Raw genomic sequence first — 23,891 nt, 5'->3', positions numbered from 1 at the left:
ACATCTGAAACAGCAGCTGCAATTGAAGTCACCACCTGGTTAAGTTTATGACAATGCACTGTCATTCTCCAAGCTCCATCCGTTTTTTCGTACAGGCCAAATTGGCAAGAAGAATGGGGATGTGGTGGGAATCACCACCCCTGCATCCTTCAAGTCCTTGATGGTGGCATTCATCTCTGCGATCCCTCCAGGAATGCCATGTTGCTTTTGGTTTACTATTTTCCTAGGTAGGAGCAGTTCTAATGGCTTTCCCTTGGTTTTTCCTACCATAATAGCCCTTACTCCACTTGTCAGGGATTCAATGTGGGGGTTATGCCAGTTGCCGAGTACACCTATTCCAATTTTTCAGTCTGGAACTGGAGAAATCACTACAGGATGGGATCAGGGACACACTGGACCAACTGTGAGACAAACCTGAGCTAAGACTTCGTTAATAACCTGACCTCCATATGCCCCCAGGCTGACTGGTAGGCCACAGTGATGTTTTGGGTCTCTTGAAATTAGTGTCAGTTCAGAGCCAGTATCCAGTAATTCCCCAAAATTCTGATTATTTCCTTTTTCCCAATGAACAGTCCCTCTCGTAAAAGGCTGTAGATCCATTTGGGGAAGGCTGAGAGATACATTAACAGTATAAATTTTTGGCAGTGTTGTGGGGTCTTTCCTCAAGTGGACCCAGCCTCCCTTCCATTCAAGAGGTTGTGGGTCTTTAAACCCTCTCAGGTCTGGGAACTGATTGTGCCATGACTCTCTATTCTGGTGATTCAAATTAGAATACCATTCACTGGATCTAGAATTCTTCCATTTGTACAGATCAAGTAAATATTTAGCAGAATTCCCATCTATTTCACTCCTAGGGACATCATGACTAAGTAGCCAGTGCCATAAGTCCGTGGGAGTCAGCCTATTCTGATTACTGGTTTGACTCTGTTGTCCATTACAATAACCACATCCACCTTGTCTTTGTCAATTGAGCATCGCCATTTGGCCCCTACCACCACGGGGTTCAATTAGCACCATCATAGTTAGTTGTCTTACTTCAGTTAGGGCAGTTCCCACTGTCAAATCTGATTTACATAAAATAGCAATCACAGCAGTCTTCAAAGATGCTGGAGCTCCCTTCACGAGTTTGTTCCTCACTGTCGTGGTAAAAGGTGTGTTCTCTGGGCACTCCATGTATGGGTCTGTAGGTCTAACCTAATCAATCCACTCTAATATTCCAATTTCCCTGAGCCTTATTACACCTTCTCCTACAGTTTACCACGGCAGGTCTGGTTCTGGTACTTCAACTTGATTTAGTGTCGGTCACAGCATAATCCATGCTTCAGCAACCCAACAAAATAAACTATTAGATCCTTTCCTAATCTCTGAAGTTAAAACATTGAATGAAGAATCTGTGCTTAGTAGACCCATATCAATAAACTCAGAATGATCCATCTTTATGTTCCTTGCACCATTATCCCACATCCTTAATAGCCATTCCCACATATATTCCCCAGGTTTCTGTTTGTACATATTAAAAATTTCAAGCAGTTCTTTTGGAGTGTAGCATACCTCCTCCTGGGTCATGCCTCCATAAACTAAGTCAGAAACATACATTCTGGGCATTCTAGATTTTGATGCACTCTTTCTTGCAAAAGGAAACTAAAGATGGCTTCATACTCTCAGAATAATTCTTGGCAGAGTCAGCTTACCAGTAAATGGAGAGGCTATTGCTTTTCAGACAGTAGAACCCACCAGATAAACTATTCCTAGACACATGAAAGTAGGCCAAGACTTGTGTACATAAACCAGTTGTCAAGGTCAAGATGAAGATCTGAAACAAGATTTCTGTGGAATCCAGGTAGGCAGAGAGAGAGAGAGAAGCCAAAGAAGAGTCTCTTTGTGTTGTCTATTGGCAAACTTTAGATATAAAGAAATGGCTCTGCTCAAGGAAGAGTTAAGAGAAGACAATGGATTTTGAACAAGAGATTTTGAACACAAAAGGTAAAATTACATTCAAGATGCAGAAGAAAAGCATAAGTCTAAAATATAGACACATAGAAGTAAATTTTAGAATGCATTTGTTTTGTGATTATAATAAAATTCAAGAAAATGAGGAATTTATGGAATAAAAAATAGCCTCTGAGATGTTTAGGCAATAACCAGATGAATAGGGAAGTGGCTGAATATAGGAAAGCAAAGATACAACAGCAGAATTAAAACCTACATTGGAAACTATAAAGAACAGAATTGACATTGCAGAAAATTGAGTCAGTGATGTGGAAGGTTCTATAAAAATGTTCTTATAATACAGAAGCAAAAGACAAAGAGATTAAAACAATGACATAAAAGAAATATGATAGACAAGAACACAGAAGTGGAAATCTAAAACTCAGAGACTTCCTCCTGAGAAAGAGGCAAGATTAAATGACAAGATGCATTAATCAAGAACATAATAAGAGAAACTGCCCTGAGTTGATAATGTAAAATGAACAGCTCATTGACAACCGGGCAAGATGAATGAAAACAATAAAATACTGAAACAGAACCTGGTGATATTTTTTACTTTTAGAAACAAATATGTCCTACAGAAATAAAAGTCAAATTGGTCTTGGAACTTTATGTAACAGTAAGTGTCTGAAGATAATGGAGTGAGCTATGACAAGGTTTTGAAGGAAAAGGACTCATGAATCAGTGAGGTAGTCATGAATGGGTGAAGAATTCGAAAAGGCATTTTGAGATATTAAAGGAGTCAGAAATAGGGTTGCCACATTTAGCAAATAAAAACACAGAATTCCCAGTTAAATTTGGATCTCAGATAAAAAATGAATAATTTTTAGTGTAAGTATCTCTCAAATGGAGTCCCTGGGTGGTGCAAATGGTTAACGTACTTGGTTGCTAACCAAAGATTAGAGGTCTTCATCTGCCCAGAGGTGACTCAGAAGAAAGACTTGGTTATTTACTTCTATAAGATTATAGCCCATGAAAACTCTATGGAGCACACATCTACTCTGACACAAACGGGGTTGACCTGAGCCAGAATTGACTCAACAACTGGTTTTCTGGTTTATCTCCCAAATAGTGCATGGAAGATACACCAAAAAATTAATTGTTTATCTGAAATTCAACTTTAATTGGATGGCCATATTTAACTAGCAAGCCTAGGCACAGAGTCTTTCATCCATACACATTTCTATACTAGTTAGGTTAGCCAGGTTGTGATTTGGGACCCAGGCTGTGGAGTCATTACAGAGTGTTGGCATTGTCCAGGGTAGAAGGCAAGAAGGTGGGAGCAAGTTGTGCACACATGGAGATCAGGAGAGCCTAAGTGAAACCACCTTCCTGTCTCAATTGCTTAGTACAACAGATGTTTATGTCACACAACATGTCAAAAGTGTATTATCAAGGAGGCTTTCTTCAATACAGTCACTCAGGGATCCAGGTGGATGGAGGCTTTATCTTGTCCTGTGCTTCCAAGATCACTGCAGCAGAGGTGAAGGGGCAGGACCAATCATCTCTGCTATTAAAGCTTTATCCTTAAAATGACACCCCTCACCTCTCATTGGTCAACACAAGCCACAAGGCAAATCTGCCTTTAAGAAAAACCAAAAAACCCATTGCCATCAAGTTAATTCTGACTCACAGTGACCCTATGGGACAGGGTAGAACTGTCCCATAGGGTTTCTAAGGAGCGGCTGGTGGATTTGAACTGCTGACCTTTTGGTTGGCAGCCAAGCTGTTAAACACTGTGCCACCAGGGCTTCCTGCCTTTAAGGGGGGTAGGGAATTGTCCAGAAAGACAAAGAAGCTGAGATAATTGGTAAGCAGTGATAATAACCACCACACCTTTCTGCAAGCAAATTCCTCAAAGCAAAAGCAAAGTACTCCAACTGAGAGAAGTTTTAAAGTACAAATACTGCCTGGTAACACAATATTGGATTTGGGCTAATAGATCCTACCACTCAAAAATAAGTTCTGAATTTTATACAAGAAAACCATGAATATAATAAAAAGACAAACAGAAAAAAAGCCAGAAAAATAATTTCACCACACATGAAATCCTTAATGTCTGAGGATGATACAATTTATAAGAAAGACCCATCTGAAAGGAAGTGAATAGACAACCCTCAGAAGAACTACAAATGGCCAATAAATATGCAAAATTATCAACCTTTTTTTTTATAGGAATAAAAAATTAAAATTAAGATAGCAATACAATAAAATAATAACAATTATTGAAGTGAGGTGATGGATCTACAGCATTCATTACCCCTTCTTTCTACTTCTAGAAGTACTTGAAATTCTCTCTAATAACAGATTTTTAAATGTAAACCAAGGATGCGATATTATTTTTCACCTATCAAATTGATGATGATTAAAAATACTCAGTGTCATTGAGAGGAAGGAGATGGGTACTTCTGTAAAATGGAATGGGAATATAAATCAGTACAACCCTTTAGGAAAAGAATATAATACTATATATTAAAAAGATTGGGCAACAATGGGTTCAAGCATAACAACAATTGTGAGCATGGCCCAAGTCCAGGCAGTGTTTTGGTGTGTGGTACGTAGGGTTGCTATGAGTTGGAACTGACTCCATAGCATCTGACAACAACCCTCAAAAAGATTAATAAGTTTATGGCTTTTGACCCAGTAACCCCAAATGCAAGAATCTTCTAAAGACATAAATTAAAACATTGCTAAAGAGGTATGTATAACGACACGCATCATTTTATGTTATTTGTAGTAGCAAAGAGGAAAAGAAAATGACTTAAGGATCAATGAGAGGCGAAGGTTTGAATGCATTGTGGCACACCCAAGCACCAGCATACTATGAAGCCATAAAAAATCATTTTATTGAAGAATATTGACTGTCATGAGGAAATGCTCATAATATGTTAAGTGAAAAATGTGAGACATTAAATGGCACTTGTCTTACGCCATCAAAATATCACTTCATCCATCTATCCAAAAATATGTGCTGAAAAAAATAGACCAAAATATGATCAGTTCAAATCCTTTTCTGCCAATTACTGTGCTTCAGTTATTTCATGAGCAGAAGACTAACTCGTAAGATTGTTGAGAGGATTAAGTTAGAAAATGTAGAGAAAATATTTAGTTCAACACCTAACAAATGCTGGTGGTGCAGTTGTTAAGCACTAGGCTCCTGTCTTAGTTGTCCAGTGCTGCTAAAGCAGAAATACCACAAGAGGATAGCTTTAACAAACAGAAAACTGTTTAGGAGGCTAGCGGTCTGAATTCAGGGTGCCAGCTTCCAGGGAAGCCTTTCTCTGTCTGTCAGTTCTGGTGAAAGGTCCTTGTCAGAGAACGTCCCTGGTCTAGGAACTTCTCAATTCAGGGACCCTGGGTCCAAAGGATGCACTTCACTCCTGGCACTTCTTTCTTGGTGGTATGAGGTCCCTATCCTCTCTGCTTGTTTCTCTCTCCTTTTATCTCTTGTAAGATTAAAGGCAATGCAGGCCATACCCCAGGGAAACTCCCCTTACATTGAATCAGGGACATGACCTGCGTAACGGTGTTGGATTCCACCCTAATCCTCTTTAATGTAACCTAATCTTTCCTCATTAACCATAGAGATTAGTATTTACAACACATAGAAAAATTACATCAAATCACAAAATGGAGGACAACCACACAACACTGGGAATCATGGCCTAACCAAGTGGACGCATATTTTGGGGGGACATAATTAAATCCATGACAGCTGGTAACTGAAAGATCAGCTGTTTGAACCCATCAGCTGCTCCTTGGGAGAAAGACAGACTGCTTCCGTGAAGATTACAGCCTTAGAAACCCTATAGGGCAGTCCTATTCTGTCTTATACGGTATCTGTGAGTGAGAATTGACTTGATGGCAATGGATGTAGCAATAATTACTTGTTATCATTAAGAATGGGCATAGTAAGAGTTCAGTGGTAGAATTCTTGTCGTCCATGCGAGAGACCCAGGTTCAATTCCTGGCCAATTCACCTCAGTGCAGCCACCACCTGTCTCTCAGTGGAGGCTTGCTTGGTGCTATGATGCTGAACAGATTTCTAACATGCATTAGAAAGAAAGGTCTGGTGATCTACTTCCAAAAATCAGCCAACAATTGTCTTACCCTCGATTGATCATGGGGATGGCACTGGGCCCAGCAGCATGTAATTCCATTGTACATGAGGTTACCATGAGTCAGGGGTTGCCATGAGTCGGGGGCCACTGGATGACACCTAATAACAAAATCATTAAGAATGATTACACCGGCGTCCCTTGTGGAGAATTGTATGAGTTTAATAGTGCTCATGTGGGCAGAACATACCATTCCTTTGCAGCGAGAGGACAGATATAAATAAAATTTTCACCGGGGTAGATGTGCTAAGGACCCAGTGATCAGTGTGAGCAGTAAGGATGTGCATGTGGAGCCAGTGGGAGAAAGAAAGTGGAAAAGAAAGAGGGAGGAAAGAACAGCAAACTAAGGAACAAACAATTGCACCATATTAACTTGAGCTAAAAAGGGATCTGTGGAGTCCTGAGGAGCTGCTGCTAAGTTCCACGGCAAACTGTAGACTGCAGTTTTGGAGAACCGTGGGATAGAGGTGGGAGAGTGGGAATAATCAACCCGTTTTCATCAGTAATCATCATGAGCGAGTAGAAAAGACACAAGCTTTGAATTAGAATCCTAGCAATGCATTTATAAGTTGTGTGAGTTTGATCAAGTTACTAATGTCATCTGAAAATAGAGTAAATAGTTGTTACCGTGTGAGAATGAACCAAAAAACTAGTGGCCACTGAGCTGATGCTGACTCATGGCAACCTCATGGCAACCTCATGTGTGTCACAGTAGAATAATTGTGATCCACAGGTTTTTCAATGGCAATGATCTTTCAGAAGTAGATTGCCAGGGGCCTCTGGGTGGTTTTGAACTGCCCAACTTTCAGAAATGAGTGTTTAAACATTTTTTTCCACTCAGGGACCTGTGAGGATGAAGTGGGATAACATCTGCAATCCCCCAGCACAGCTCCTGGCACACAGCAGATCATAGACATGGAAGGTTTATTGTAATTCCACCACTGACTTGCTCCATCTCCTTGAGCAAATCTCAGTGCTGGTAGGAAAATGCCTCAGTGGTTAAAGGCAGCCTTTCAAGGTGCCCAGGGAGAGCAAGCAGATCGTTGGAGGAGCTTCTCATTGGCATAAAGCAAGCCTCCCCCTTCTCCTTCCATTCCCTCCTCCCATCTCCCCACCCCCACCCTGAGATGTGTGGCCAGCGGGGCTGGATGGTTCTGCAAACAGTCTTTGGATCAATTCATTGACCACAAACCGGTGAGACAATGGGACCACCGAGGGGCCTTGCTTTGCCCACTAGAGTGAAGGTCAGTGTCAGACGCATTAAGAAATGGAAGCAATTTTCTTCTCACTGGAGGCTTATGCTAGGCATGATTGCCTGCATTTAGACAGACCCTAAACTCTCCAGGGCTGGATTAGGGCAGGATCACAAACAAAATCTGGAGAGGAACCTGGCCCTGGAGCTGAAACTAAAGCCAAGAGCCCCCTCTTTAAACTTTGCCTTCTGTTTTTTCCTAACCCACAAAGGACACCACATCTACCTACGGCTTCTCCCTCTCAACCACCGCCATATCTGCTGAGTAATCAACATCTGCTGTTTTTGCTTCTACTTTCTTATATCCATATCCTCTCCTCCATGCCTGCTGCCATTGCTCTAATTAGGCCTTCAATCCAGGGTTTTGAACCAGTTCATTCCGGTTCAAGCCTCTGCTGAGAATTTGCATTTCCACCCCAGATATACTGACTCAGAATCAACATTTTAACAAGATCCCCGGGTGATTCTTATGTATAACAAAATTTGAGAACCACTGCTCTACTAGTGGTTCTCAGAATTTGTCCCTAACCAGCAGCATTAGCATCTCCTGGGAACTTGTTGGAGCCCTGGTGGCGCAGTGGTTGAGAGCTGGGGCTGCTCAACAAAAGGTCGGCAGTTGGAATCCGCCAGTGGCTCCTTGGAAACCCTATGGGCAGTTTTACCCTGTCCTGTAGGATCACTAAGGGTTGGAATCAACTTGATGGACATGGATTTGGTTTTGTTTTTTTTGGAACTTGTTAGAAATGCAAATTCTCAGCAGGGGTTTGAACTGGAATGAACTGGTTGGAAGCCCTGCTTTCATCCATCCCCCTTTCACCCATCCATCCACATTTATTATTTACTAAGTTCTGGACTGGGCACAGAAGTCCCTGGGTGGTACAAATGTTAATATACTCAGCTGCTAACAGAAAGTTTGAAGGTTCAAGTCTACTCAGAGGTACCTCGGAAGAAAGGTTTGGCAATGTACTTCTAAAGAAAATCAGCCATTGAAAACCCTGTGGAGCGCAGTTCTACTCTGACACATATGGGGTTGCCATGGTTCAGAATCTACTTGACACAACTGATTGGTTAGTTTACTAAGTTCTTGGCTGTGTCTAGAGACAGAGAGCTGGACAGCCCATAGCCCTGATCTCCAGGAGCTTATGATCTAATTAGGGAAGGAAGAAGAGAGACTTATACATATTAAAAAAAAATTAATGACCATAAACCAAACCTCTTTCTGTCGAGTTGACTCCAACTCATAGCAACCCTACAGGACAGAATAGAACTGCCCCATAGGGTTTCCAAGGAGCGACTGATGGATTTGAACTGCTGACCAAAGGTTAACAGCAGTAGCACTTAACCACTGGGCCACCAGGGCTCCAATTCCAACACATTTTGAGGGGACACAATTCAATCTATAACAGTGGGGGAGGCAGAAAGAGGATGGGGCATCTGTACAGCAAAGTATAGACGTTGAACTGGGCATCCATTCACATGTGTAGCATCCATCCAGTTCCATGTGAATCCACTGTGGTCTGTGCACTGACCTCTGCCATTCCTGTGTAGCCTTGCCTTCTATGTCAACTAATAAGTGTTTTCTCTTGAAATAAATGCTTTTCTTCCCTTTCCAGGCAGAGCCCCTATATGAACTGGTGACAGCCACGAATTTTGCATATTCCAGCACAGTGAGGCAGAACATGAAGCAGGCCCTGGAAGAGTTCCAGAAAGAAGTTAGCTCTTGCCGATGTGCTCCCTGCCAAGGGAATGGAGTCCCTGTCCTGAAAGGTACCATTGCCCGGCAGCTAGTGTACCTCACAAAAGCCGTCATCTTCAGGAGGCAGGTTCTGCGGCCAGCTGTTTGCCTGCTTCTGTTTCTCAAGAAGTCTGAACGTAGGCAACCAGGACATACTACTCAGCCTGTTGGGACACCTAGATTCCAGTTCCAAGTGACAGAGTAGGCAACAGTAGCATTAAACTGAAGATAAGAGTAGACTGAGACCATGTGGCCTGCAAAAAGGAATAGGGATAGACCCAGGAACTTTCTCTTGATCACAGAAGGGGCCTTGGGCTAAGAAGTGAAATTCTTTGTACATGACCTGACTAATATGTGGTGAGAGGATTGGGGGGAGGGGGGCAGGAGGCAAGGATGGGCCACTAGAACTTGATTGCTAACTTCAAGGGTCATGCCCATGGTCATTGCAGTGGGCAGGGCATTCTGAAGGGGCTGAGTAATGGGATTACACACTCCTATTCTGATGGGCCAGCAAGACCCTTATTCTGATGGGCCAGTAAGACCCTTAGGAAAAGTCCAGTCCAGTACCCAAAACAGGGCATCAGGACCTGGTTCCAGTAGGCTCCAGCCTAGGGAGTCAGTTGGAGTCAGGACAGAGCCCACGTGGGTGGAGTTTAGCAGGGGGAACACAGAGAATACCTGTTAGCAGGGCGAAAGAGTCCAGCCCCCAGGCTGGGATTGAGGAAGATGTTTCAACCTTCTCAGACAGGATGGATATAAGGAAAGAGAATATAAATGAGATCCTTTATAAGGCCTGGCAGTCCAGCCATCAGAACAAAGGCACCTCTGTGAGGGTCAAGCCAACAGAAAGTGGGATCAGCTCATCAGCTCAAGGTTTTGACCTAGGGTTGCTGAAACCCCCTTACTTTGTGTGAAATTTGAACCTAAAAATTGGGACCCGACTGAGGCTGTGGGGTGGAAATGAGGGAGAATATGGAGCCACAGGCTGGGATGTTTGTGGGCCCTGACATGTGAAGGACTCTCCTATAAACAGATTCTGTGATTCTGTGTGATCCCAGGTGAGAGCAGCTCTAAGGTGACGGATTACGGGTTAACATAAAACTTCCAATGTGTCAGAAGTGACCAAACATAGGATGGGACATCTAAGGGTAACGTTCACCATCGCTTGAATAAAACAAAGGGTAGCTATTTACTTTTGGGGAAACTGACCATCCATAGAGTGACCTCTACTATGGTTTCCAATCTTTTTTTTTTTTTTTTTAATATTTTATTTTATTTTTGGTGAAAATACACACAGCAAAACACATTACCATTCAAAAATTTCTACACATAATGTTCAGTGACATTGGTTGCATTCTTCACATTGTGTCAACATTCTCATCATTTCTGTTCTAGTTGTTTCATACTCTTTAACTTAGTCTCACAGTTCCCCAAGCTTCTCATCTATGCTTTAGAGTAACCGTTGTTCCTTTGGTCTCATACAGATATTTTTTTAAAAAGAGCCGGAGGAGGCGGGGCCAAGATGGTGGACTAGGTAGACGCTACCTTGGATCCCTCTTGCAACAAAGACTCGGAAAAACAAGTGAATCGATCACATGCATAACAATCTACAAACCCTGAACAACAAACACAGATTTAGAGACGGAACACAAACAAATATGGGGAAGCAACGACTGTTTTCAGAGCCTAGAGCCAGCGTCCCAGTCAGTGGATTTTCTGGAAAAACAAGTTTCCCAGTGATGGTTCGAAGACAGCAGTCGATATCAAACCACATAAAGAAGCAGACCATGACAGCTTCTCCAACCCCCCAAACAAAAGAATCAAAATCTTTCCCACATGAAGATACAATCCTGGAATTATCAGATACAGAATATAAAAAACTAATTTACAGAATGCTTCAAGACATCAGAAATGAAATAAGGCAAACTGCAGAAAAAGCCAAGGAACACACTGATAAAACAGCTGAAGAACTCAAAAAGATTATTCAAGAACATAGTGGAAAAATTACTAAGTTGCAAGAATCCATAGAGAGACAGCATGTAGAAATCCAAAAGATTAACAATAAAATTACAGAATTAGACAATGCAATAGGAAGTCAGAGGAGCAGACTCGAGCAATTAGAATGCAGACTGGGAAATCTGGAGGACCACGGAATTAACACCAACATAGCTGAAAAAAAATCAGATAAAAGAATTTAAAAAAATGAAGAAACCCTGAGAATCATGTGGGACTCTATCAAGAAGGATAACTTGCATGTGATTGGAGTCCCAGAACAGGGAGGGGGGACAGAAAACACAGAGAAAATAGTTGAAGATCTCCTGACAGAAAACTTCCCTGACATCATGAAAGACAAAAGGATAGCTATCCAAGATGCTCATCGAACCCCATTTAAGATTGATCCAAAGAGAAAAACACCAAGACATATTATCATCAAACTTGCCAAAACCACATAACTGGATATCCATTTGCAAAAGAATGAAACAGGACCCATACCTCACACCAAGCACAAAAACTAACTCCAAGTGCAACAAAGACCTAAACATAAAGACTAAAACGATAAACATCATGGAAGAAAAAATAGGGACAACCCTAGGAGCCCTAATACAAGGCATAAACAGAATACAAAACATTACCAAAAATGACAAAGAGAAACCAGATAACTGGGAGCTCCTAAAAATCAAACACCTGTGCTCATCTAAAGACTTCACCAAAAGAGTAAAAAGACCACCTAGAGACTGGGAAAGAATTTTCAGCTATGACATCTCCGACCAGCACCTGATCTCTAAAATCTACATGATTCTGTCAAAACTCAACCACAAAAAGACAAACAACCCAATCAAGAAGTGGGCAAAGGATATGAACACACATTTCACTAAAGAAGATATTCAGGCAGCCAACAGATACATGAGAAAATGCTCTCGATCATTAGCCATTAGAGAAATGCAAATGAAAACTACGATGAGATTCCATCTCACTCCAACAAGGCTGGCATTAATCCAAAAAACACAAAATAATAAATGTTTGAGAGGCTGCGGAGAGATTGGAACTCTTATACACTGCTGATGGGAATGTAAAATGGTACAACCACTTTGGAAATCTATCTGGCGTTATCTTAAACAGTTAGAAATAGAACTACCATACAACCCAGAAATCCCACTCCTCGGAATATACCCTAGAGATACAAGAGCCTTCATACAAACAGATATATGCACACCCATGTTCATTGCAGCTCTGTTACAATAGCAAAAAGCTGGAAGCAACCAAGGTGTCCATCAACGGATGAATGGTTAAATAAATTGTGGTATATTCACACAATGGAAATACTACGCATCGATAAAGAACAGTGACGAATCTGTGAAACATTTCATAACATGGAGGAACCTGGAAGGCATTATGCTGAGCGAAATGAGTCAGAGGCAAAAGGACAAATATTGTATAAGACCACTATTATAAGATCTTGAGAAACAGTAAAAACTGAGAAGAACACATACTTTTGTGGTTACGAAGGGGGGAGGGAGGGAGGGAGGGAGGGAGGGAGGGAGAGGGATTTTTATTGATTAATCAGTAGATAAGAACTGCTTTGGGTGAAGGGAAAGACAACACTCAATACATGGAAGGTCAGCTCAATTGGACTGGACCAAAAGCAAAGAAGTTTCCGGGATAAAATGAATGCTTAAAGGTCAGCGGAGCAAGGGCGGGGGTCTGGGGAGCATGGTTTGAGGGGACTTCTAAGTCAATTGACAAAATAATTCTATTATGAAAACATTCTGCATCCCACTTTGAAATGTGGCATCTGGGGTCTTAAATGCTAACAAGCGGACATCTAAGATGCATCAATTGGTCTCAACCCACCTGGAGCAAAGGAGAATGAAGAACACCAAGGTCACATGACAACTAAGAGCCCAAGAGACAGAAGGGGCCACATGAACCAGAGACCTACATCATCCTGAGTCCAGAAGAACTAGTTGGTGCCCGGCCACAATCGATGACTGCCCTCACAGGGAGCACAACAGAGAACTCCTGAGGGAACAGGAGATCAGTGGGATGCAGACCCCAAATTCTCATAAAAAGACCATACTTAATGGTCTGACTGAGGCTAGAGGAATCCCGGCCGCCATGCTCCCCAGACCTTCTGTTGGCACAGGACAGGAACCATCCCCGAAGACAACTCATCAGACATGAAAGGGACTGGTCAGCGGGTGGGAGAGAGATGCTGATGAAGAGTGAGCTAATTATATCAGGTGGACACTTGAGAGTGTGTTGGCAACTCTTGTCTGGAGGGGGGATGGGAGGATAGAGAGAGAAGGAAGCTGGCAAAATTGTCACGAAAGGAGAGACTGAAAGGGCTGACTCAATAGGGGGAGAGCAAGTGGGAGTACGGAGTAAGATGTATGTAAACTTATATGTGACAGACTGATTGGATTTGTAAACGTTCACTTGAAGCTTAATAAAAGTTAATAAAAAAAAAAAAAAAAACTTGCCAAAACCAAAGATAAAGAGAAAATTTTAAAAGCAGCCAGGGAGAAAAGAAAGGTCTCCTTCAAGGGAGAATCAATAAGAATAAGTTCAGACTACTCAGCAGAAACCATGAAGGCAAGAAGGGAATGGGACGACATATACAGAGCACTGAAGGAGAAAAACTGCCAGCCAAGGATCATATATCCAGCAAAACTCTCTGAAATATGAAGGTGAAATTAAGATATTTACAGATACACACAAGTTTAGAGAATTTGCAAAAACCAAACCAAAGCTACAAGAAATACTAAAGGATATTGTTTGGTCAGAAAACCAATAATATCAGATACCGGCACAAGACAAGATCACAAAACAGAACATCCTGATATCAACTCAAATAGGGAAATCAGAAAAACAAATTAAGATTAATTAAAAAAAAATGCTCATAACAGGGAATCACTGAAGTTAATATGTAAAAGATCACAATAATCAAAAAGAGGGACTAAATACACGTGGCTTAGAACTGCCATATGGAGAGTGATACAAGGCGATATAGAACAATACAAGTTAGGTTTTTACTTAGAAAAATAGGGGTAAATATTAAGGTAACCACAAAGAGGTATACCAACTCCATAACTCAAGATAAAAGCCAAGAAAAATGTAACGACTCAACAAACATAAAGTCAAACACTACGAAAATGAGGATCTCACAATTTACTAAGAAAAACGTCTCAGCACAAAAAAGTATGTGGAAAAATGAAATTGTCAACAATACACATAAAAAGGCATCAAAATGACAACAATAAACACTTATTTATCTATAATTACGCTGAATGTAAATGGACTAAATGCACCAATAAAGAGACAGAGAGTCTCGGACTGGATAAAGAAACACGATCCGTCTATATGCTGCCTACAAGAGACACACCTTAGACTTAGAGACACAAACAAACTAAAACTCAAAGGATGGAAAAAATATATCAAGCAAACAATAAGCAAAAAAGAAGAGGAGTAGCAATATTAATTTCTGACAAAATAGACTTTAGACTTAAATCCACCACAAAGGATAAAGAAGGACACTTCATAATGATAAAAGGGACAATTGATCAGGAAGACATAACCATATTAAATATTTATGCACCCAATGACAGGGCTGCAAGATACATAAATCAAATTTTAACAGAACTGAAAAGTGAGATAGACACCTCCACAATTATAGTAGGAGACCTCAACACACCACTTTCGGAGAAGGACAGGACATCCAGTAAGAAGCTCAATAGAGACACGGAAGACCTAATTACAACAATCAACCAACTTGACCTCATTGACTTATACAGAACTCTCCACCCAACTGCTGCAAAGTATACTTTTTTTTCTAGTGCACATGGAACATTCTCTAGGATAGACCACATATTAGGTCATAAAACAAATTTGCAGAATCCAAAACATCGAAATATTACAAAGCATCTTCTCAGACCGCAAGGCAATAAATGTAGAAATCAATAACAGAAAAACTAGGGAAAAGAAATCAAATACTTGGAAACTGAACAATACCCTCCTGAAAAAAGACTGGGTTATAGAAGACATCAAGGAGGGAATAAGCAAATTCATAGAATGCAACGAGAATGAAAATACTTCCTATCAAAACCTCTGGGACACAGCAAAAGCAGTGCTCAGAGGCCAATTTATATCGATAAATGCACACATACAAAAAGAAGAAAGAGCCAAAATCAGAGAACTGTCCCGACAACTTGAACAAATAGAAAGTGAGCAACAAAAGAATCCATCAGGCTCCAGAAGAAAACAAATAATAAAAATTAGAGCTGAACTAAATGAATTAGAGAACAGAAAAACAATTGAAAGAATTAACAAAGCCAAAAGCTGGTTCTTTGAAAAAATTAACAAAATTGATAAACCATTGGCTACACTAACTAAAGAAATACAGGAAAAGAAACAAATAACCCGAATAAGAAACGAGAAGGGCCACATCACAACAGAACCAACTGAAATTAAAAGAATCATATCAGATTATTACGAAAAATTGTACTCTAACAAATTCGCAAACCTAGAAGAAATGGATGAATTCCTGGAAAAACACTACCTACCTAAACTAACGCATTCAGAAGTAGAACAACTAAATAGACCCATAACAAAAAAAGAGATTGAAACGGTAATCAAAAAACTCCCAACAAAAAAAAGCTCTGGCCCAGACGGCTTCACTGCAGAGTTCTACCAAACTTTCAGAGAAGAGTTAACACCACTACTACTAAAGGTATTTCAAAGCATAGAAAATGACGGAATACTACCCAACTCATTCTATGAAGCCACTATCTCCCTGATACCAAAATCAGGTAAAGACATTACAAAAAAAGAAAATTACAGACCTATATCCCCCATGAACATAGATGCAAAAATCCTTAACAAAATTCTAGCCAACAGAATTCAACAACATATCAAAAAAATAATTCACCACGATCAAGTGGGATTTATACCAGGTATGCAAGGCTGGTTTAATATCAGAAAAACCATTAATGTAATCCATCACATAAATAAAACAAAAGATAAAAACCACATGATCTTATCAATTGATGCAGAAAAGGCATTTGACAAAGTCCAACACCCATTCATGATAAAAACTCTCACCAAAATAGGATTTGAAGGAAAAATCCTCAACATAATAAAGGGCATCTATGCAAAGCCAACAGCCAACATCACTCTAAATGGAGAGAACCTGAAAGCATTTCCCTTGAGAACGGGAACCAGACAAGGATGCCCTTTATCACCGCTCTTATTCAACATCGTGCTAGAAGTCCTAGCCAGGGCAATTAGGCTAGATAAAGAAATAAAGAGCATCCGGATTGGCAAGGAGGAAGTAAAATTATCTCTATTTGCAGATGACATGATCTTATACACAGAAAACCCTAAGGAATCCTCCAGAAAACTACTGAAACTAATAGAAGAGTTTGGCAGAGTCTCAGGTTATAAGATAAACATACAAAAATCACTTGGATTCCTCTACATCAACAAAAAGAACATCGAAGAGGAAATAACCAAATCAATACCGTTCACAGTAGCCCCCAAGAAGATAAGATACTTAGGAATAAATCTTACCAAGGGTGTAAAAGACCTATACAAAGAAAACTACAAAGCTCTACTACAAGAAATTCAAAAGGACATACTTAAGTGGAAAAACATACCTTGCTCATGGATAGGAAGACTTAACATAGTAAAAATGTCTATTCTACCAAAAGCCATCTATACATTTAATGCACTTCCGATCCAAATTCCAATGTCATTTTTTAAGGTGATAGAGAAACAAATCACCAACTTCATATGGAAGGGAAAGAAGCCTCGGATAAGTAAAGCATTACTGAAAAAGAAGAAGAAAGTGGGAGGCCTCACTCTACCTGATTCCAGAACCTATTATACAGCCACCGTAGTCAAAACAGCCTGGTATTGGTACAACAGGCACATAGACCAGTGGAACAGAATTGAGAACCCAGATACAAATCCATCTGCATATGAGCACCTGATATTTGACAAAGGCCCAGTGTCAGTTAATTGGGGAAAAGATAGTCTTTTTAACAAATGGTGCTGGCATAACTGGATATCCATTTGCAAAAGAATGAAACAGGACCCATACCTCACACCAAGCACAAAAACTAACTCCAAGTGCAACAAAGACCTAAACATAAAGACTAAAACGATAAACATCATGGAAGAAAAAATAGGGACAACCCTAGGAGCCCTAATACAAGGCATAAACAGAATACAAAACATTACCAAAAATGACAAAGAGAAACCAGATAACTGGGAGCTCCTAAAAATCAAACACCTGTGCTCATCTAAAGACTTCACCAAAAGAGTAAAAAGACCACCTAGAGACTGGGAAAGAATTTTCAGCTATGACATCTCCGACCAGCACCTGATCTCTAAAATCTACATGATTCTGTCAAAACTCAACCACAAAAAGACAAACAACCCAATCAAGAAGTGGGCAAAGGATATGAACACACATTTCACTAAAGAAGATATTCAGGCAGCCAACAGATACATGAGAAAATGCTCTCGATCATTAGCCATTAGAGAAATGCAAATGAAAACTACGATGAGATTCCATCTCACTCCAACAAGGCTGGCATTAATCCAAAAAACACAAAATAATAAATGTTTGAGAGGCTGCGGAGAGATTGGAACTCTTATACACTGCTGATGGGAATGTAAAATGGTACAACCACTTTGGAAATCTATCTGGCGTTATCTTAAACAGTTAGAAATAGAACTACCATACAACCCAGAAATCCCACTCCTCGGAATATACCCTAGAGATACAAGAGCCTTCATACAAACAGATATATGCACACCCATGTTCATTGCAGCTCTGTTACAATAGCAAAAAGCTGGAAGCAACCAAGGTGTCCATCAACGGATGAATGGTTAAATAAATTGTGGTATATTCACACAATGGAAATACTACGCATCGATAAAGAACAGTGACGAATCTGTGAAACATTTCATAACATGGAGGAACCTGGAAGGCATTATGCTGAGCGAAATGAGTCAGAGGCAAAAGGACAAATATTGTATAAGACCACTATTATAAGATCTTGAGAAACAGTAAAAACTGAGAAGAACACATACTTTTGTGGTTACGAAGGGGGGAGGGAGGGAGGGAGGGAGAGGGATTTTTATTGATTAATCAGTAGATAAGAACTGCTTTGGGTGAAGGGAAAGACAACACTCAATACATGGAAGGTCAGCTCAATTGGACTGGACCAAAAGCAAAGAAGTTTCCGGGATAAAATGAATGCTTCAAAGGTCAGCGGAGCAAGGGCGGGGGTTTGGGAACCAGGGTTTGAGGGGACTTCTAAGTCAATTGACAAAATAATTCTATTATGAAAACATTCTGCATCCCACTTTGAAATGTGGCGTCTGGGGTCTTAAATGCTAACAAGCGGACATCTAAGATGCATCAATTGGTCTCAACCCACCTGGAGCAAAGGAGAATGAAGAACACCAAGGTCACACGACAACTAAGAGCCCAAGAGACAGAAAGGGCCACATGAACCAGAGACTTACATCATCCTGAGACCAGAAGAACTAGTTGGTGCCCGGCCACAATCGATGACTGCCCTGACAGGGAGCACAATAGAGAACCCGTGAGGGAGCAGGAGATCAGTGGGATGCAGACCCCAAATTCTCATAAAAAGACCATACTTAATGGTCTGACTGTGAGTAGAAGAATCCCAGTGGTCATGGTCCCCAAACCTTCTGTTGGCCCAGGACAGGAACCATCCCCGAAGACAACTCATCAGACATGAAAGGGACTGGACAGTGGGTAGGAGAGAGATGCTGATGAAGAGTGAGCTAATTATATCAGGTGGACACTTGAGACTGTGTTGGCATCTCCTGTCTGGAGGGGGGATGGGAGGATAGAGAGAGAAGGAAGCTGGCAAAATTGTCACGAAAGGAGAGACTGGAAGGGCTGACTCAATAAGGGGAGAGCAAGTGGGAGTATGGAGTAAGATGTATATAAACTTATATGTGACAGACTGAAAAAAAAAAAAAAAAGACCCGGAAATTAAGGGTGGCATTCTTTACTTTTAGACCTAACCTAGGTAGCTTCCAATCTTGAGATCTTGTGAGTGTGGGTCAAATGTCAGCTAACAAGTAGTTTTTCTCAACAACTGCATGCAGTTTTCCATTGTAGTAAACAGTGTTTTACAAGCCAAGGACCTTCAGGAAAGGAGTAGGTATTCTTGGCACTGAACCGGCTTACCATGAAGCATTCAAGTAAAAGTCTGCCCTGTGTTAACCTAATGGAAACGTGGTGCTGTGAAGGGCTGAGCTCCAGGAGTGCTTTGCTGCACATGGAGTGATTCACACTCTCTCTGCCTCATCTTCTCAGGATCACGCTGTGACTGCATCTGTCCCGTTGGATTCCGAGGCACAGCCTGTGAGGTCACCTCTCGAAATGGTAAGGAATCTTTGAGAATTGGATGGAAGAGGGAACTCTGGAGATGTTCAGAAAATGATTCAAAAGAACAAAAACAAGTTGCGGGGTGTGCGGTAGCGGGCTGGACATGATGAAACTTGAGTTTCGTCATCCTGGTTTCTGATTTTATATTTCATTATTTTTACATCTGGGAGCTCTCAGGTGACAGGACTACCAAAGCAGGGCATTTGCAATTCATCTGTCTGGATTCCTCCAGAAAGCTTACCCTATTTTTCTGCTTAGTGAACTCCTGCTCAGTCCTCAAAATCCACCCCAGATGCCCCCTTCTCTAAAAATTTATCTAGCCCTCTAAGGATAATTTGGTAATTCCTTTGTAGGCTCCCATAGGTATCTACTATAGCTCTTAGCACACAGTATTTCAGTTTGTGCTAGTGTCTGTCTCCCCTGCAACTGTGAGCAGAGATCATGTCCAATTCACCTCTGTGTCCCAGGGCCTGGCACGCAACATGGCACACAGTTGCCGCTCGGTAATATGTGTTAAATTAATGATTTAAAGACTGGACTATCACTAAGATTCCTTCCAGCTCTCAAATTCTTTGGCTGGCATAATTATTATCTGAATTTTCTACAACCAGCCCCCTTTATTCCTTTCTATGATTTTTTTTGTGCTACCATTAAAAATGGAATGGTGTATCTAATAAAAACAGCAACTGTTTACTGGACACTTTGCTCTGCATCAGGCACTTTGCTTAGCATTCAGCATGGTTCAGATTCCATCTCCATCATTTAATAACTTTGATCTTGGGCATGTTACTTAACTTTTTTGTGCCTCAATTTCCCCATCTGAAAATGGAGATGATAAGAATAATAATAATTAACTCACAGTGTTTTCATAAGATTGTAATGAGGTGTATGAAGCACTTGGAATAGTGCCTGACATATTGTAAGAGAAAAATGAATATTGGTTACTTTCTTTTTTTACAAATATTAAATTGTTTAGTCCACACGGCAATCCCATGAAGCAATACTATTGATATTCCCATTTTATAGATGAGGAAACTGAGGTTGAATGAGTTGCTAACTAGCTTGCCCAGCAGCCACACAGTTACTAAGTGTAAGTGTAAGAACCTAGATTCAGGTACAATGGGTCTGACTTCACAGCCTTTGCTTATAATACCTGCATATTCTGCCTCACCAGTGAAATGCTCAGCGTTATCCTTACTCACTCTCCCCACCCATCTCAACCTGGTCCCCAAACAGTGATCTGCCCAAGAATGTGCAGTCACACAACCATTTCTTATGGTTGGAAGAGCCTTAGAAACCACTCCCTCCCACTCTTTCATTTTACAAATGAGGGGAAGGAAGGGGTCCAGAGATACTAAGTAATTTACCCAGAGTTACACTGGGAGTTACTGGCTCAGCAAGATGCATGATAAATCACAGTGGCAGTAATCTATTATTTGTTCAATTCTATTTTTTTCAAAAAAGTCCTCAAGTGAAAGGCAAATGTCGGAGGGTGGGAACTACCAGTGTTTGTGGTTATCTCATTTAGAACACACAATGCTCATGGTGGATAGCATTACCCCTGTTTGATAGGTTGAGAAGTTAAGAAAACTATCTAGCATTCCATATCTGGGAAGCATCTAAACTAGAAACCATACATTCATTCATCCATTCAGCAAAAATTTACTGAGGGTCTCCTATGTATCAGCCTAGTTGCTGGGGTACAATGGTGAGCAAACAGTGTCATCACAGAGATTCCTCTTTAGAAGGGAAGATCAGTGTCATGTGAGTTGTCCCAGAAATACATTTAAACTTTCAATTGTAACATCTGCTACAAAATACTCTAAGAGCTTAAAATAGGGAGAGTTGATGGGCAAAGAAGCCCTAGTGGCACAGTGGTTAAGAGCTCAGCTGCTAACTAAAAGGTTGACAGTTCGAACCCACCAGCTGCTCCTTGGAAACCTTTTGGGGAAGTTCTACTCTGTCCTATAGGGGCACTATGAGTCAGAATCGACTTGAAAGGCAAAGAGTTTGGTTTGGTTAGAGGAAAGGGGTGTCAAGGAAGGTTTCCCTGAGGAAATGGCACTTGACTTGAGATCCGAAGGATGAGCAGGAGTTGGCTAAGTGAGGAGGGGGAGAAGAGTGCTCTGGGCAATGGGAACAGCATGTGCAAAGGCCCTGTGGTAAGAGGGAGGGTGTTAAACACCGTGTTCTCTAAGAAGGACAGTTGACTGGAAGCGGGAGATCAGAGATTCAGACTCCCAAAGTCTTTTGGGTTATACCATCTCACCTAATAGGGCACCAATGTATAAAAACCCACTGCCGTCACGTCAATTCAGAATCATGGTGACCCTATAGGACAGAGTAGAACTGCGTCATAGGGTTTCCAAGGCTATAAATCTTTTTGGAAACGGACTGCTACATCTTTTGTATACCAAAACCACTGCCGTCAAGTTGCTTCCAACTCATAGCGACCCTATAGGACAGAGCAGAACTGCCCGATAGGGTTTCCAACGAGCTCCTGGCAGATTTGAACTGCTGACCTCTTGGTCAGCAGCCGTAGCACTTAACCACTATGCCACCAGGGTTTCCAGTCTTTCTTTCATATAGTAAGGGCTAATTAATATTTGTTGATCTTCTTTCTTGTAGATGTCCCCATTGATGGAAAGTGGAATTGCTGGTCAGAATGGTCTTCGTGCTCTGGGGGACAGAAAACAAGACATAGGCAGTGCAACAATCCACCTCCTCAAAATGGGGGCAGCCCCTGCTCAGGCCCTGATTCAGAAAGGCTTAATTGTTAGGAAAGAGGAACTGCCAGCAGATGGCATAGCTTCCGGCTACACACAGGGAGTGCTCTGAGCCCATGGGAACTCAGGCCCTGCTCGTACCCATACCAGCTTCCCACCTGGGGCCTGCCCAAGGGCGGAAGGAAGTGCCATTCAGGATGTTTAAAATAAAATGTGAATTTGTAAGATGCAAGTTGATTTGAATAAATAGTAAGTTAAAAATTATAAGCTCCTTTAGGGCTTCAGCATCTTTATATTCCTTACTTTGTTCAGCTCTACAATTTTATTGTCTAACATTTACTACCATCCAGGAACTGTACAGGAAGTTGTTCAAACTATAGTCTCAGTATCTAGCAGTGTCTGTCACTGGCACACAGTAGGTGTCTTATAATGAATCAATGAATAGGTATTAAGTTGTTTCCTCCCTTGACAAGTACATTGCCTCATTCAATAACAATGACAGTTATTGTTTATTGAATGATTACTATGTGTGAGCTACCTTGCTAAGTATATCGTTAGCTCATTCCATCCGTATAAGGTAGATTCTATTATTAGTCTGATCAAACAGCTGGAAAAACTGAGGCTTAGAACAGTCAAGGGACTTGTCCAAGGTTGCTCAGGAAGTGGTGGGCTGGGCTGCCAACCTGGGCACTCAGGTGCCAGAGCGTTAAACTCTTAACCAAGATCTTCTGCCTATCAATAAAAGGGAATCTGATGAACAAAGTGTGTGTACGTATGAATGTGGGGGAGCGTGTATGAATATATTGTGAGTGTGTCTGTGAGTGTGAATATATGTGAGTATATGAGTAGGAGTGTGGGGGGCAGTTCAGGGAACAGTATAGGGATGCATCGTGAGTGTGTGTGTGTGTGTGCATGTGCATGTCATTCACAAGTCCTCATCCACTGCCTTCTGAGGAAGATGGGCCCTGGTGCCTTGAAGTTGCTTTGTTGCTGAGCACTAGGAAGAGTGTGAGTGCGCAGTTGGAAGCAGGAGTTAGGGGGCAGAACCCAATTGGTGTGTTTCATAATACAGTGACCTGGGGGAGGTGCCAGGGAAACTTCTGAGCTCAAGACAAGACTCAAGGAAATGAATAACTAGAGACAGTTAAAAAAGAAAGAAGGAGGAGGAGAAAGTGGAAGAGGAAAAACTCCAAGAAGAATTTTAAGTTGATGGTTATGGGGTGTGCAACCTAAGCCCTCTCCATCCCCTTCCTCCTCTCCCTCACAAAACTGTAAATTCTACTCTGCACACTCATGCTTTTGTGCAAATGCCATTTTGGGGAAGGGGAGCTTGAAGGGGAGAATAAGAAGACGGTTAATTTCTACAGTACCAAGAAGCGATTGAGTCAACTGATCATCAAAGCTTCATTTCTCTCATTTCATCATATTAAAGCATTCTTTAAGATTTTCTTCACTCTCAGGCACTTCCTTTAGGATTGCAAAGCTTTAGGTGAGTTTGTTGAAATCGAATTGGTGGGAAAAAAAACAGTTAGTTGAAGATGAATCAGTTCATCCTATTCTTTTTCAGCCAATTTGTTTTCAGCCAATCATCTGCTTCAAGTTTGCTGCTTGGCTCGGTTCTGGGCCCTGAGTCCTT

General features: G+C 41.2%; 1 protein-coding gene across 1 annotated transcript in view; it reads left to right on the top strand.

Moving 5' to 3' along the window:
* C8B (complement C8 beta chain) overlaps nt 1-22,749 on the top strand; it is a 69,378-nt gene extending 46,629 nt beyond the window's left edge. The window contains exons 10-12 of the mRNA XM_003411054.3: nt 8,973-9,126; nt 19,458-19,526; nt 22,158-22,749. Coding sequence (XP_003411102.1) covers nt 8,973-9,126; nt 19,458-19,526; nt 22,158-22,309 — 375 coding nt within the window. The 3' untranslated portion in view covers nt 22,310-22,749. The remainder of the gene's footprint in view (nt 1-8,972; nt 9,127-19,457; nt 19,527-22,157) is intronic.
* Nucleotides 22,750-23,891: the final 1,142 nt, after the last annotated feature.

This window comes from Loxodonta africana, chromosome 3, assembly GCF_030014295.1.
Source record: "Loxodonta africana isolate mLoxAfr1 chromosome 3, mLoxAfr1.hap2, whole genome shotgun sequence".
NCBI classification, from domain to species: domain Eukaryota; kingdom Metazoa; phylum Chordata; class Mammalia; order Proboscidea; family Elephantidae; genus Loxodonta; species Loxodonta africana.
Note: the sequence above shows the minus strand (reverse complement) of the source record. Positions and strands in the feature narration are given on the sequence as shown.